General features: G+C 28.5%; 1 protein-coding gene across 2 annotated transcripts in view; it reads left to right on the top strand.

Annotated features, from left to right (window-relative positions):
* The first annotated feature begins 8,278 nt into the window (after positions 1 to 8,278).
* LOC129960551 (uncharacterized) overlaps positions 8,279 to 14,179 on the top strand; it is a 61,211-nt gene continuing 55,310 nt past the window's right edge. For both annotated transcript variants that reach the window (XM_056074039.1, XM_056074038.1), the window contains exon 1: positions 8,279 to 8,486. In XM_056074039.1, the coding sequence (XP_055930014.1) occupies positions 8,381 to 8,486 (106 nt within the window). In that variant the 5' untranslated portion in view covers positions 8,279 to 8,380. The remainder of the gene's footprint in view (positions 8,487 to 14,179) is intronic.

The raw sequence follows: 14,179 nt of genomic DNA, 5'->3' as shown, positions 1-14,179 counted from the left end.
TTTTGTTTACTTTACTACGAAGCTCGTGAGCAGGGCTGGAAATAAAAACCTGAGCACTTGCTGTGCTTCCAGCTTTACTAAAGATCCATAATTTTAGATAGAACAGATAGATAGAAAATAGAAACCTTTGAAAACGCACTCACCATAGATAAATTCTATATACATTAAACGCTCAGGTACGTGGCGCAGAATTCGCACCATATTTCTTATTACTGAATGGCTACACTTCAATGTAAACAAACTATTACACGCACATTTAAAGCTCTTCATTGAATGTTTTTACAGCTGCATTAAATTCAAGTGTCGCTTAGCAAATTAATAGAATTACAAAATGTCATTCGAAAATTCTCCGGGGGGGGGGGGGGTACTCTGTTTTATCGACCAGCCATGTCACCAAAAGTTCTATTCAGTCAGAGGCAGAAAAAAAGGTCTAAAAGAAATCAAAATTATAGAAATAAGTATCAAAATTTAATTGATCATTAAAATAAGCCTAGCCATCGCTAGATAAATAAAAGCTATGACTTGCCATTGAAAACTGATATTCATATCTTCCAAAACTATTATTTAAATTTTTTTTTAGCAAATTACCTTTTTATAATAGTAATTTCATTTCTGTACAATATTTTAAATATAATTTAATGCACTGTATATTTTTAAAGTTACTAAATTCAAACTCAAACTTCAAAACACTCAGTCGCGTGCCTTTATAATGTTAATATCTAAAAAACAGCCTTATTCAGCCAAGAACTGCGAAGTAAGATTTTTCTTTTATTTTGTTGAATTTACATTTTTTATTTACACTCATAGTAAAATGATAATTGACAGATTCAATTGAAATCATATCACATAACAAGATGAAATTATCCCATATTAATCTTTTAACAGGTCGAAGAGCCTGTTAATCTAAGCGAAGGTGAAAAATACCTAACTATCACCTCCACTGTCTGGTGGGGCAATTCATTCAAAGACTACCCCCCCCCCAAAATCCGAGTTCCTCTCGTATATATCAAATATCCTTACAAAATGAACTTTTTAAATTATCATTTTCAATCAGATGAAACTTTTTTGTCTCCATCTTTTCTACAGGAAAGTTATTAACTTTCCAATTTATGGTGAATATTTTATTGGTTTATTTTATCTGCTAGGTTATTCATTTTCTAATTTTTAAGCTGATTTTGAGTTCTTTAGATAACTTTTCAAAAGACATTATTGCATTTCATTTTAATCCAAAAAATAAGTGCTAGTTTTGAAATTATTTTGCTAAGATCTTAACTGAAACTTTTTACTTGAATTGGTTTCTCATCCAACATTTTATAATTAGAAACGCTTGTTTAGTTTCTATAAAAATTTCAGACGTAGATTCATGATGAAATTGTATACATTTTTATAATGGCCAAGTAAGAATGTCAAGTTTCAAATGCAGCATAAAATATTTTTTCTCCCTCCTACAAGAAATTGATTTCGAAACCCATTTACTGATTGAAAATGTTTTTAGGAATTTCAATTAAATTCCCTTTGAGCCGAGTTTCAAGTAAATTTTGATACTGATTTAAATAACGATCAACGGAGTAAGAAGAAAATATTTTTTTAATTTTCTATGAATGGAAATTTAAATGTTTTTTACATCTATATCACACGGAATATAGCTTAGAGAGTTTAATCCATTAAATATGGCTATAATCACTAGATGGATAAATACAGAGAGTATTTACACATTTTTAGAATGATTTCGATAAAGAATTTAAAAAAATGACTTGTAATAAAATTTATCTGAAATAAGAAATATCGTCTGTTACTTTTCAATTAATTATCTTTTCTTTTCAAAATTTCTCATATAAACAAGCAGCGGATTGAAAAATATGTTTTTCCCAAAGGAAACAGTCCCTATTTCATATTTCAAAAACGTTTTTAAGAGCATGGGATTAAAATTTCTAATTGCAAAACATGAATATTATTAAAAGGTAAGGGCAAAATATTCAATCATTATTTCTAAATAGAAAGATAGCTTCAAATGAATGCCCGAGAAAGGTGCGTACTGTTTCAAATATTTCTAAAGTAAAATTTCAGGAAAGAAGAGAAAATCCTCCGATGCTGAAATCAATTTCAAAATCTTTCATTACATCTGTAGCAACAATAAATAAAATAATAAATGAAGATTTACTACTTAAAAAAAGCTTATTTACCCAGTGTTTATTATCTTTTTCCGAGGCATGAGGACTGACACAGAACAGTTGGTAGAATCCTTTTTGAAAACTATTTAACAAGAGATTAGAGAAACATTGCGACCTATGATGAAGCGTGGGTTTTCCTAATTAACTGTAATATAAATAAGTCTATTTACTATAGAAAATGGAAATAATAAAGTGTACAAATTTAATTCTTCCAATACAAACAAATGTTCAATAAGGGATTTATGATCATCGCAGAGTTCTCTTACAATGAGAAATTAAAAATAAGAAGAGGGGAAAAATTTTCAATCAATTCAACGTAATAGCAAGTAAAAGTTTTACATGCGAGATTTACAGAAGAGTATCCACTTCTTTATCCCAATGATTTCCAAAACCTGAAACTTCGGGAAGACCAAGCTACATATCACACTTCGAAAAATGCCCCTGCATTTCTTGAAAAAATGAAAAGTGATACAGGTATTGCAACATATTCCATTACCATTTCAACATATTCCAGTGAAGTTCCCTGATGTTTCCTCTGTGGACTGTTATTTGTTGAGAAAAACTCTTTCTAAACGCAAACCCATCACGATAATGGAGTCAGGAAATTAGTATAGAAGGAATGCAAACCAATACAGTTGGAAATTTTACGAAAAACATTTTTTGCATGAAAATCGCGATGCAGAAGAAAGGCTCTTAGGTCTAACATTTAAAAAATTTTCTTTATATTTTAAATATTAATTAAACGATCCGAAATCGCTCAAAAAAGGTGTAAGCACCCTCGATAGATAGGAAAAGAACATGCTGCTCTACAGATGAACTGAAGTTTTGGTTTATGTAGAATTCGACTTACATCAGAATGTGCAGCTCAAACAGTGAGATGTTTTGCAAAAAATAAGCTCTATTTTCTGCGAACTGCAATCAATGGCATCTGAATTTGAAAATACATAAAAAGAAACGAATGATCGAATCACCGATGAATGAGGAAAGACGATTTTCGATTTATCTCGGAATTATAAAGAGAATCCTGTGATATCAAATCATTTTTATTTTAAAACAAGGTTTTACTATTTATAATAATGGTACTTGATGTTTAGAAATTTATTCTTATTCAATTACTTTTAAATAGGTTAAAGGCATGCTTAGGATTATTAAATTGGAAACCATAATCCCCCTCCAACAAACACTTCACTTTCGCCGTGCTATCAACTTGAAAATTCTCTCCTTCAAGTAATGGCCGCCTTCATGGTCTCGCGCAAGAAAAGTTGTCAGTTGAAACACTTAGAATTTCAAAAGATACTGACGTTTCTTTCCCTTTTGTCAGAGTTTTTAATGCTTCTTATGAAAAAAATTTTCGTTATTTTTTTTAAAGTACAAATAAAAAATGGATGCTATGCAAAGCGATAATATTTCAGTGTATAAACAACAAATAAAGTATCACACAAATTATATATTGTCTAATGCATATCCTAATACAACAAAATAGTGTTTTAATATCCATAAATACTTTCAAAACACATATAAAGTCAAGTAACGTTTTTCAAATAAATAGGGATGAAAGATTATATCCTGTTTTACATTATCTATTTCATTAAAAATCTAGGAAATCTGCAACATTGCATTGCTACACTGATGTATTTTACAAGAAAGATGAGAACTTTACCAATATGTGATAAAATGGAGGACAATTATTCTAAACCTGAATTTTACGAAAGAGTATCTTTTTTAAATCTTTTTGCTACATTAGTTAGTTTATTCGGATGTTCGGCATATTTTAACATACATTTCTGTCATAAAGCCATGTTTTAAATCCGTAATGTTTTGTAGGAAAGATGTAGGATTCATTTACAAAGGCGGATTCCACTTGCCCTTAATTTTAGGTTTCGCTTTGTATGAAATTTAAAAAAGCTAGATAGGAAACCTTTTGTATACTAAAACATATCGTGAAAATACTAAAGCGTGATTACCAGGGCATTCGATATGATTGAGATTCCTTTCAAAAGCTCTCACTCCCGGAGGGATGACGGGGATTCTCCTTTAAAATGATGGAGAGTAGATCCCATGGGGAGGGTCACAAACTTATTGAAGTGATTGCAAGGAAACGGAAATACCGATTAAATTATTCCATTTGATGTTTTCATTAATTGATCAATCAATTTTGAAAACTTAAGTCAGCTACTTGAAAATTTTGAAAATAAAATAAGAAACTTCAGTGAAAATCGTTTCTTAAAATCTCAATAGTATCAAAAAGATTCTCTAAAATATAGTAATATAATAACTGAAATTCAGCAAACAGATCAATTTTGATGCACAATAAGAAATCACCTCAGTTATCTCTCTTCCTTTAGTGTTAGATAATCTGAATGTCGGGGTCACCACGAAAATTAAAGAGGGCACTATAGTGAGCGCATAATAGCCCCTATTACGGGGTGGCACATGAGCCCCCCTCTAACAGTGAGATACGACTCGTCATCAGTGCAAAGATAGTAGACCCACACCGTCAATATACCCACCAAGGAAGTGAGAATCAACTACCATACAAGACAGTTAAAAGAGCTTCTTTTCCTGCATCTCCAGAGCAAGGATTGTAAACATTATGCCGACATTGGACAATATAAAATTTTTCAATATTTGTATTCAGAAAAAATATTCTAAATTTCAAAAAAAATTATTAAAAATAAGAATTTTAAAAAATGCCAATGCCAATCAAAACGAAGTTATCAAGGCTGTATTCATTTATCAAGTAACTCGGCTGGGGGAAAAAGAAAGAAAGAGAAATAGAAAATCAGTGCTTGCATGGAAAATATTCCTGACGTTATTTATTTTTTTTCTACAAATTACATTAAGATTCAAAAAGCTTGCATTTAGCAAAGCGGGTTTTTTCTAAATGCAACTGTTGAAAAAAGGAAAATTAATGTAAATCAAATGACCGAACTCGCCATTCAGCAACTTGACTCAGAAATGGTAAAAATATGGGAAAATTTCAAAAAATACAAATTTAGTGAAAACAAGAAAATAACAATTTTTTTCCATTGATAAGCTATAAAAAACAAGCAAACCTTATTGATTTTTCAATAAATATCAATTATAAACACTTTCTAGAAATATATTAGAAATATACTTCAACAATAATAGATTTCTTATATCAAATAAAAACGCACATCAAATTTAAAGTATCAGGAATAAAAAAAAAGATTTCAAAAAGGAGTGAGATTATCATTTAATAATAACGATTATGAAAACCTTTTAATTACTATCACATTATTACTATCCAGGTATTATCTTTACCAGGTATTCCCTTTAATCGGGATAAATAGCTAATGTCTAAACCATTAGAAAAAGACATATACTTTCAAGTGGAAAATCCTTTAAATGCCTTTAAAAAAAGCTATTTTTTATGCTGTTTCAGTCAATAAGCGACTGCTGAATGGAATGATGGAATCTAAATTTTTATACAATGTGTAAAAAAATTAAGTCAAACATTCTTGGAACACCAACATTTTCAAACAAAAAAAATTCCATTCTTCTGTGATCTAAACAGACTGAATGATGAAACTTTGAATTTCGTTATTTAAGGCCAATCAACGGCCGTCCTAATTTAGCCTCCCTCCCTGTCGATTAGATTATCTTCTTCCAGAAATCCATTGAAATAGAGTGAAATGTACTAAAATATTGATGAATCACATAAATGTTGGGTCTCAGAAGATTTGAAAGCAAAAGCTTCCAGAAATATTTTTTTAATAAACCGATAGGATCAGTTTTATCAAATGTTTGGTGAAGTATAGTCAATTATGGATACTGTGCCAAAAGACCCCGATATCGTATCCTCTTTAATAAGATCGATGGTAAAAAAGTTTAGATTTTGAAATTTTTCAGCAAAACATAAAATAAAATTCTTTACGTCGTTTCAAGTTTTTAAAGTAAAAGTATATGCCTATCTCTAACAGCTTAAAGATTTGATAATGAGCCACAATGAATACGGATTAAATGATCAAAATCAGTTATCTGAAACTTAACAATGCATTTTCTTAGAAACTGTTTCTGCTCAAAATATTCGAATTGAGTACAAATGCAAATCCACAAAATCAATTAAAAAATCATTCTTAGGGAAAAAATTCAAACATGACAAGAAAATGTGAAGTATCCAAAACACAAAACTAATAAAGTAATAACTTTAAAATGAACAAAACTAATAACTTTAAAATTTAAAAACCACCTTTTAGCTAACCTAGAAAAGAGGAATTATTTTAATTTCTTTCACATTTTATCCAAAACACTGAAATGGTATGTAGTAAAAATCATAATCACTTTAAAAATTCATTCTTATTTCATTCTTATAATCATTCAAATCATGAAAAAAAAGTACAATGTATAAAAATCATAAAACTATTTAAGGTTTTAATATTATTAATGAAGAGTCCTTTTTAATTCGCTTCAAAAATAGAGTTTTTGTCTCTCTTACACATCTGATCCAAAGCAATGAGATGATATGTAGAAAAAAATCTATACCTTATAATCTGTTAAATAGTAAGGTATCAAAAACATAAAAATAATATTTAATACTTTAAAAGTTATTTGTAAAAAATACTGCCTTTTAACGCGCCTAAAAAATCGAATTTTTGAATTTCGTAGACATCTGATACAAGACAACAAAATTATATGTAAGAAAATGAATATCCACAACTATGTTCTTAAAAAACCATCAACATGTTATTTGAAATGAAAAATAGAATGCAATCTTCATTAAAAACTAATTTGCGTGCAGGAAACACGTTTGAATAATTTAGAGAAGTATTAAATGAGATTGATCTAGAGAAAATACTGAGAAGAGAGAGCTTTGTAAAACACAAATCCGATGAATAGTTTATCGATCAGAGTATCATTTGTATTTTTCAGCTGAGATGTGAAAGCTTTAAAACATTCCTTGTACTTGAAAGTGAATAGTTTTAGAGCAAATGCTTAACTATCAGGCGAATATTTCCTTCACTAATTATATAGTTCGAAAAATCGATATTTTTCCTCTCAAGACTGCCTCACGTTTACATAAATACTTTGATAGGCTGTACACAAGTGATCATACCGGGGAACTAGTTCAAATGAAGGAAATTAAAAACTATCAAGATGACGAGGAAAGGAAGAGACTTATAAGAAACTTAACTGTGTAAATGAATGGCCCATGACTAAACTTAATGGCGGAAACTAGCTTGCTTTAATCGAAATGGTTGGCGGTAGAATCTGAATTTTATTCTTCTCCTTTAACTCTCACATTTTTCCTTAAACTTTTAAATTCGTGTCATTTTATCAAACAAAATTATTTGAAATAAACTGGTGTTTAATCTTTTCGTGATATTCATTCTTCGACAAAAAATCAAGCAAAACCTCATTCTTATCTTGTTTTCTTTCAATTTCTGTCATTCTGTAAAACTGTCTTTTGCTTTCAATACATTGAAATTATGAAATTAGATCATTTTTAGTCATAAAAAAGGATATAAAAAGCATCTTCATTGAGTTAAAGATAAGTAAGCATCGATAACGCAGTTTAAAATTTGCATTGTAAGATTTATTTTTTTTTATCTTACCTATGGAAGATAAAATACATAAATTTTTCATCCCTGTCAAGTATAAATACGATTTCAGCCAATGATTATTTGCCATCCACTTTCGTATCTCAAATTTTGTCTCTTACGCGTAACCATATGCTAAGAGAAGAAATGACTCGTATAAATTTTGCCATATCATGAGAAACTTCCTCTCTTCTTTTCACATAAAGTATCTTAATTCAAATCAAATCGTGTTTCACGTCTACACGCATATTAAGTTATCAATCAAATATTTAAAATATATACTTGCTGACTCCGCATGGGGACTATTTGGCTTGGACTGAGAATGAAGCGTGATTTCTAATTGCAACAAAAACTGCCTGTCTAGTTTCTTTCCCTCCTTGGAAACGAGAGAAAAAGGAGAAGGAATCTTTCCTATTTTTCCCGGGTAAACTCTGCTCCATCATTGACGTCATGCCCAGTTCTCGCTTCTGGGCCTGCGCAGCGCCGAAATCGACGTTCGATAGGTTGATGAGAAACTCATGCCCTCTGCCATCCGGGCATCTTTCCACAGGGTATATAAATTCCAGCTAAGCCAGCCGTCGGCCTCTTACTTCAGCTGAAGTACAGTCCTGCTTCTTTCGAAAGAATCTTTTTCCCGAAGATATCGAGATGATTGGCCGTCAAACAAGACCTGCCAGGCACCGTCTGCTTATTATTTTCTACCTGCTTTGCTCTGTACTGGCTCTGACCCCGACTATTATGGCCCCGCCGGAAAGTAAGTAGCAATACTTTTGATTTTAATTCTGTTTTTATCCTATTGAAGAAAGGGAAACATTGCGCAATCTCTGTCTTTTCCTCGAAGTTTTGAAAAAGTTAGGCAGAGAAGTTGCGGTAGATCATAACAAGATTAGGAGAGAGAGAGCCAGTTAGGATCAGTAGAGTATGAAACGTGTGTTTATTTAGGAAACTAAGAGAGTTGCGTGATAGCCCATAATTAGCGTTTTGTGAGTTACAGTGGTTGGAGTCGTAGGAAGAAAAATAGCAGTGCAGTTATCTTTTTATTTATTTATTTGGTATAAAGATTTGGAATGATTCTGAAACTATAATAATTAACTATAATGGAATTTCAATTCCTATTGAATTCAATATATATTCAATTGAACTCAAATTGAATCAATTGAATTCCTATTTTGAAACATTTGAGTAACTTTACATTTTACTAAATCTACAAAGTATCGCAAGAAATCCCTTTAAAGGATTTTAGTGCATTTGTAAAATAAAATAAATTTTTCTTTCATTATTTAGGAGATCACTTTACGATTTTTTTGCTTGTGCATTAAATCTTTTTATTTAAAAATGCCGAAGTTCGTTTGCATAATTTAAAAATAATGTGTTACATATATGTGCATTTAATTAGTAAAGAGTGATTATAAATAAAAAAGTAAATGTTGGTTTTCATATATATTTGCTTACTTCTCAAGATATATACTTATCCTATAGTAGTTCATTGATTTAACTAACTGACAAGAATTCTGAAATATTGTTAAATGTATTGTTTATAAATGTCATAGAGTAGTTATATTTTCCATGTATCTGAATAAAAAAATGAATTAATTTAAAGCAAATTAGAATGTAATTTTGGTACTTGCATAAAGTTTCTATTTTTCTTGTTATTACTCATCAACATCCAGAAAAACATTCTTATTTGTATATTATGTTATGTAAAATGTCGCATGTTGTAGTTGTTTTATAAACATGTTAATAATAATGCAAAATTAAAATGAATCAATATCAGTAAAATTAATAAAATAAATTAATAATAAGCAGAAAAAGATTTCTCAGAAAGTAGAAGATATTGAATCAAGACATATGTACGCATGTATTTTACATATTATAGGTTTTCAAAACTGATTGCTAAATGAACTACACTGAACAAAAAAGTTGGCAGAACCACATACAGATACATCATATCTTTTTATTAAACAGAAAAATTATTTCCTAAACTTATAAAAAGTGTGTTTTTATGTTGTATATGATATAATTAGTATTTAATATGTTGTACTTTTATGATATTGTACGATCATATTGTTTTAGTTTTAACTGTTAAGCCTAAAGCAAAAAATTCTTGATATAGTTGATTTAGAAACAGAAACAAAAACTCGAAAACATTTAAGTATAAACTTGTAAGAAGAGTTTTTTTTTTTAAATTCTATTACAATTATTTTAATTCTATTACTATTTATTGTTCGTTTGTTGTTAATTCTTTAGACTAATATAATACATGAATTAATGAATAAATTATGAATGAATTATTGCTTCATTAAATACTGATTTGCATAAAAAATAATATTAAATTAATATTTTAATTATTATTTTATTAATTAATAATCTTAATTAAAATATAAATGAATTATATTAATTTATTATACTAAGCCATTACATTAATTAATCATGTTAATCAACTGCATTGAGCATGTTAATTAATCAAATTAATCAACTGCATTGGACATGTTAATTAATCATGTTAATCAACTGCATTGAGCATGTTAATTAATCAAATTAATCAACTGCATTGAGCATGCTAATTAATCAAATTAATCAGTTACATTAAGGAATATTATTAATAAATAGTTTTAATTAGCTACGTTAAGTAAATATATTAATCAAAAAATAAGTTTATCATATTCATTAATAACGTTAATTAATAATATTTATTACAATATATAAATCAATGACATTGATTAATATGTAAATTTATAATTTTATTAATTAACAATTATTATATGTTAATCAATATCTTTAATTGGCATAATTAATTTTAATTATTAATATTAAGAATTAACATATATGTTAACTATTTTAGTTAATAATATTACTTCATTTGTTATTAATTTTATTAACATTATTAATTAATGTTGGTTAATTTTATTCATTAATAATGGGATGTAATATTATTAATTACTTTTGCTTATTAACAAAATTAGTTAATTTTATTATTATTTGTACAAATTAACGCATGTATTAATTGTAGTAATTAATGATACTAATTAATATATGAGTTAATTATGTTCCTAAAAATTCTAAGCTAAGGTTCAGATACTGTTTTTCATAATTCGCTTATTTATTGTTCATTTATTAAGCTATTTTATATTGATTAATCAACTCATTTTTATAACATAATTATTCTACAGTTTTTCATAACTATTTAATAATATTTTTAACTGATGGTAAAAATAATTGTTGATCATTTATTAATAATTATAAATTAATTATTTATGAATTTAATGATTATGTTTCTTCCTATTACTTTTTACTTGCAGTTATAATTACTAACTTAATAACATTTTTGTACTTCAGCAAATATAAGTAACTGTTATGTGATTTATTTTAACTTTCCAGAAGTGTAAATGTATTTCTCTAATGAAAATAGTTCGCATAATCAATGAAATAGTCCCTTAGCCAAAACCACTGTACTGGTTTGAATACAGAGCTTCTCATCAACATCCATCATTTAGAAACGCTTCAAAAACATTATTCATTATATACTCTCCGAGGAGAATTAGTTTCGCCATTTCCCAGTCACAATCGCAAATGTAAGATGTCTTATGCACGGACATCGCGATTTTTTATTCCAGATGAAAGCACATGAAACATAGATACTCTTTAAGGGTTCGCCTTCCCCCAACATCATCATTTTCCAGAAATATTGTAAAATTAAATTTTAACAGAAAATTCAACAATTGGAGCAATTACCCTCTCCAATTTTCTTCACCAATTAATCCAACCATTTTGCAAAAATAGCTAACATATCAGAATGCTATATCTTCATTATGCAATCACAGTTCCAAATATACTTTTCTTTTGTTTTGATACGAAGTATTTTATCAAAATTAGTCAGCATGATTAATACCATTAATATGGTAGCCGGTAATAACGGTTATTTTTAATATTATTTATTAAGCTGTGTCAATCAATATTGATGAATTAAATTTCAACTCAACTAAATCATATTTCCTTAATAACGATAGAACATTTAATTAGTTTGCTATACTTCAAAGTGGCAAAGTTAATTGACGAAACCAATCCAGTTGTTGAAGTTGAAAGAACTGGAAATGTTTTATTTTGTAATATGTTTTGAAAGGCAGAGGAAGAGATCAAACGACCACTGATTGCATATTAAAAGATCAGAAGCAAAACCAAAAATGTTTGTAATCGGTATAATAGTTGTGGCTGAGGAACTTTGTCAAAGTTTCTCCCCATATAGAATGTACAGTGAAATAGTGGGGTTTTTTCTTTCTCTCTATTTATGTCAAAAATATAGGATGGGGGAGAGCCGGCTGCCAGGAAGGACCTTTTTCATTTCATTAATATATGAATCGTAAATAATAAGAAACAAACTGAAATTTTTAAAAAATATATCTACAAATTCTTTACATCGTCATCGTTATAGTAACAGATCAAGCAAAAAGAAAAATCTGATAGAGAAACTTGAAAATTTCTTAATGGAGAGATGCAAGATTTAATGGAGAGATGCAAGTATTTTGACTATTTTTAGCAAAAGTTAGAAGAAAATATTAAAAGTAAATTTTCCACTGTTTTGTGACGTCATTAATCAAAAAAAAATAGCTAAATATGTGAAGATGTATAGATATATGATATTATCTCTAATGTCATGAAAGTGAATGGAGTTGGAATATTGAGGATTCATATCTTGGTACTAACAAAGTGCATACGGAAGCATCATCTGTTAAATTGAGAAGACAAACCAATGCATTGTGATTTTAAAAATGTATTAGAATAATAAAATAAATTGTGCCCTTCGGCCACATTTCAAGCTTATCACATTTAATCCATAAATCAATCCTAAATCACACTTCAAAAACTGAAATTAATTAAAAAATCATTGAATTTATTTCTCCAATTTCCTTTATTTGTGCTTTCTACGTGCTATTAATTTTTCAAGAGGCGAGAAATTACTGAAAGAAAATTGTAAAATAACGTTAAAACTTTAAGCTCAACATATGATCTTCTGTAAAGACCATATTTATATTCTTATCGTCATGAAGCATAGCAGACGCCACTAGTTCTTGCCTATTCAGTTGACTAGGGGCATCTTATGAAATAAGAACCTTTTTTGGATACACTGAAAATATCAATGGTTCTTGATAGAATTTTAAATCTAAACTTTATTTTAAAATGACAAAGAAATTCTAGATTATGTTGTTATTTTTTAAGTTTCTCGGATATCGCCCAACTAGCTACATGGAGTCAAATCAATATTTACCATGGCCTTTTGCCAAGAAATAAACATTTTCTCTTAAATCTCCAAAATCGATATGTAACCTATAGTTTAAATTGTCTTCTTTCGTAATAACTGAAGTTGGATTAAATTTGATTTATGGGTGATTTCTATTGTTCATGGTATGATAAAATTCACTTCGGTGGAATTAAGAGAACGCTTAATGTGTAATTTTTTTTTACAAATTAAAACACTTACACTTAAAAACATTCAGTTCTCTTGAGAAATTTACTGAAACAGTTCGAAAAACATTGTTATGTGCAACTTGAAAAGTAACGCCCAAAATGCTTTTATTAAATTAGTATCAAGAAATTTGAATAATATCTTGAACGAGTTTTATTGAGCTAATTCCTATTAACGTATTAAAAAAATATTTACAAGAGAAAAATCATATCCAATTAAATAAATGGCTGTAAGCAGGGTAAGAAAAATTTAGCACTCAGAATACTTAAAAAGAAAAGGCATCATGTGCATGCGAGCTTTTAAAAAGAAAGAAACGCTAATGTCAGATTTTTTTTTCTTTTTTATACATGATCATGGAGAAAAAGAATTATATAAAAATGATTTTTCCATAAGTCTTTCAATATTAGATGCCAAGATCCGGGTTTAATACCAACTTCTTTTGTTCAAGTGTAGTTTATTTAAAAATATTTAGAAATGTGAAAAGAAACTGTTATGCAGTGAATCGCAAAAAATGCATTGTAAAATAATAAATACAGAATTGGTACTTATACTGAATTCACTGATTTTTGGATAAGCCTTTGTTATCAAATAGAACAAAAACAAGTGAAAGTAGGTTTTTGTGTTCTATAGTAATTTCTGCTATTACAGTTAAGGGAGAAATGAATGGATTTTTATAGCATTCCAGTGATAAGGGCTCAATGCCAGAATATTGACTAGGGTGCTTTTCTTTTACAAATTACTGTAAATAACTTCCGTCAGGGACTGTTTAAATATAAAAGGTTTACATCTTCTTTATCTTGTTGTAGTATTCTAATAGGTATGTTCTTTTCATAAAGGCATTATTTTCAATGACCTAAGTCGATTTCACGTAGAAATGACTTTTCAAAATAATAATATAAATCAACATAAGTAAACATCAGTTAAAGACTCTTTATATTTAAATGGTTTAGGTCTACTAAATTCTGTCGTAGAGAATCAAAAAAATA

This window comes from Argiope bruennichi, chromosome X2 (genome assembly GCF_947563725.1).
Source record: "Argiope bruennichi chromosome X2, qqArgBrue1.1, whole genome shotgun sequence".
Classification (NCBI taxonomy): domain Eukaryota; kingdom Metazoa; phylum Arthropoda; class Arachnida; order Araneae; family Araneidae; genus Argiope; species Argiope bruennichi.
Note: the sequence above shows the minus strand (reverse complement) of the source record. Positions and strands in the feature narration are given on the sequence as shown.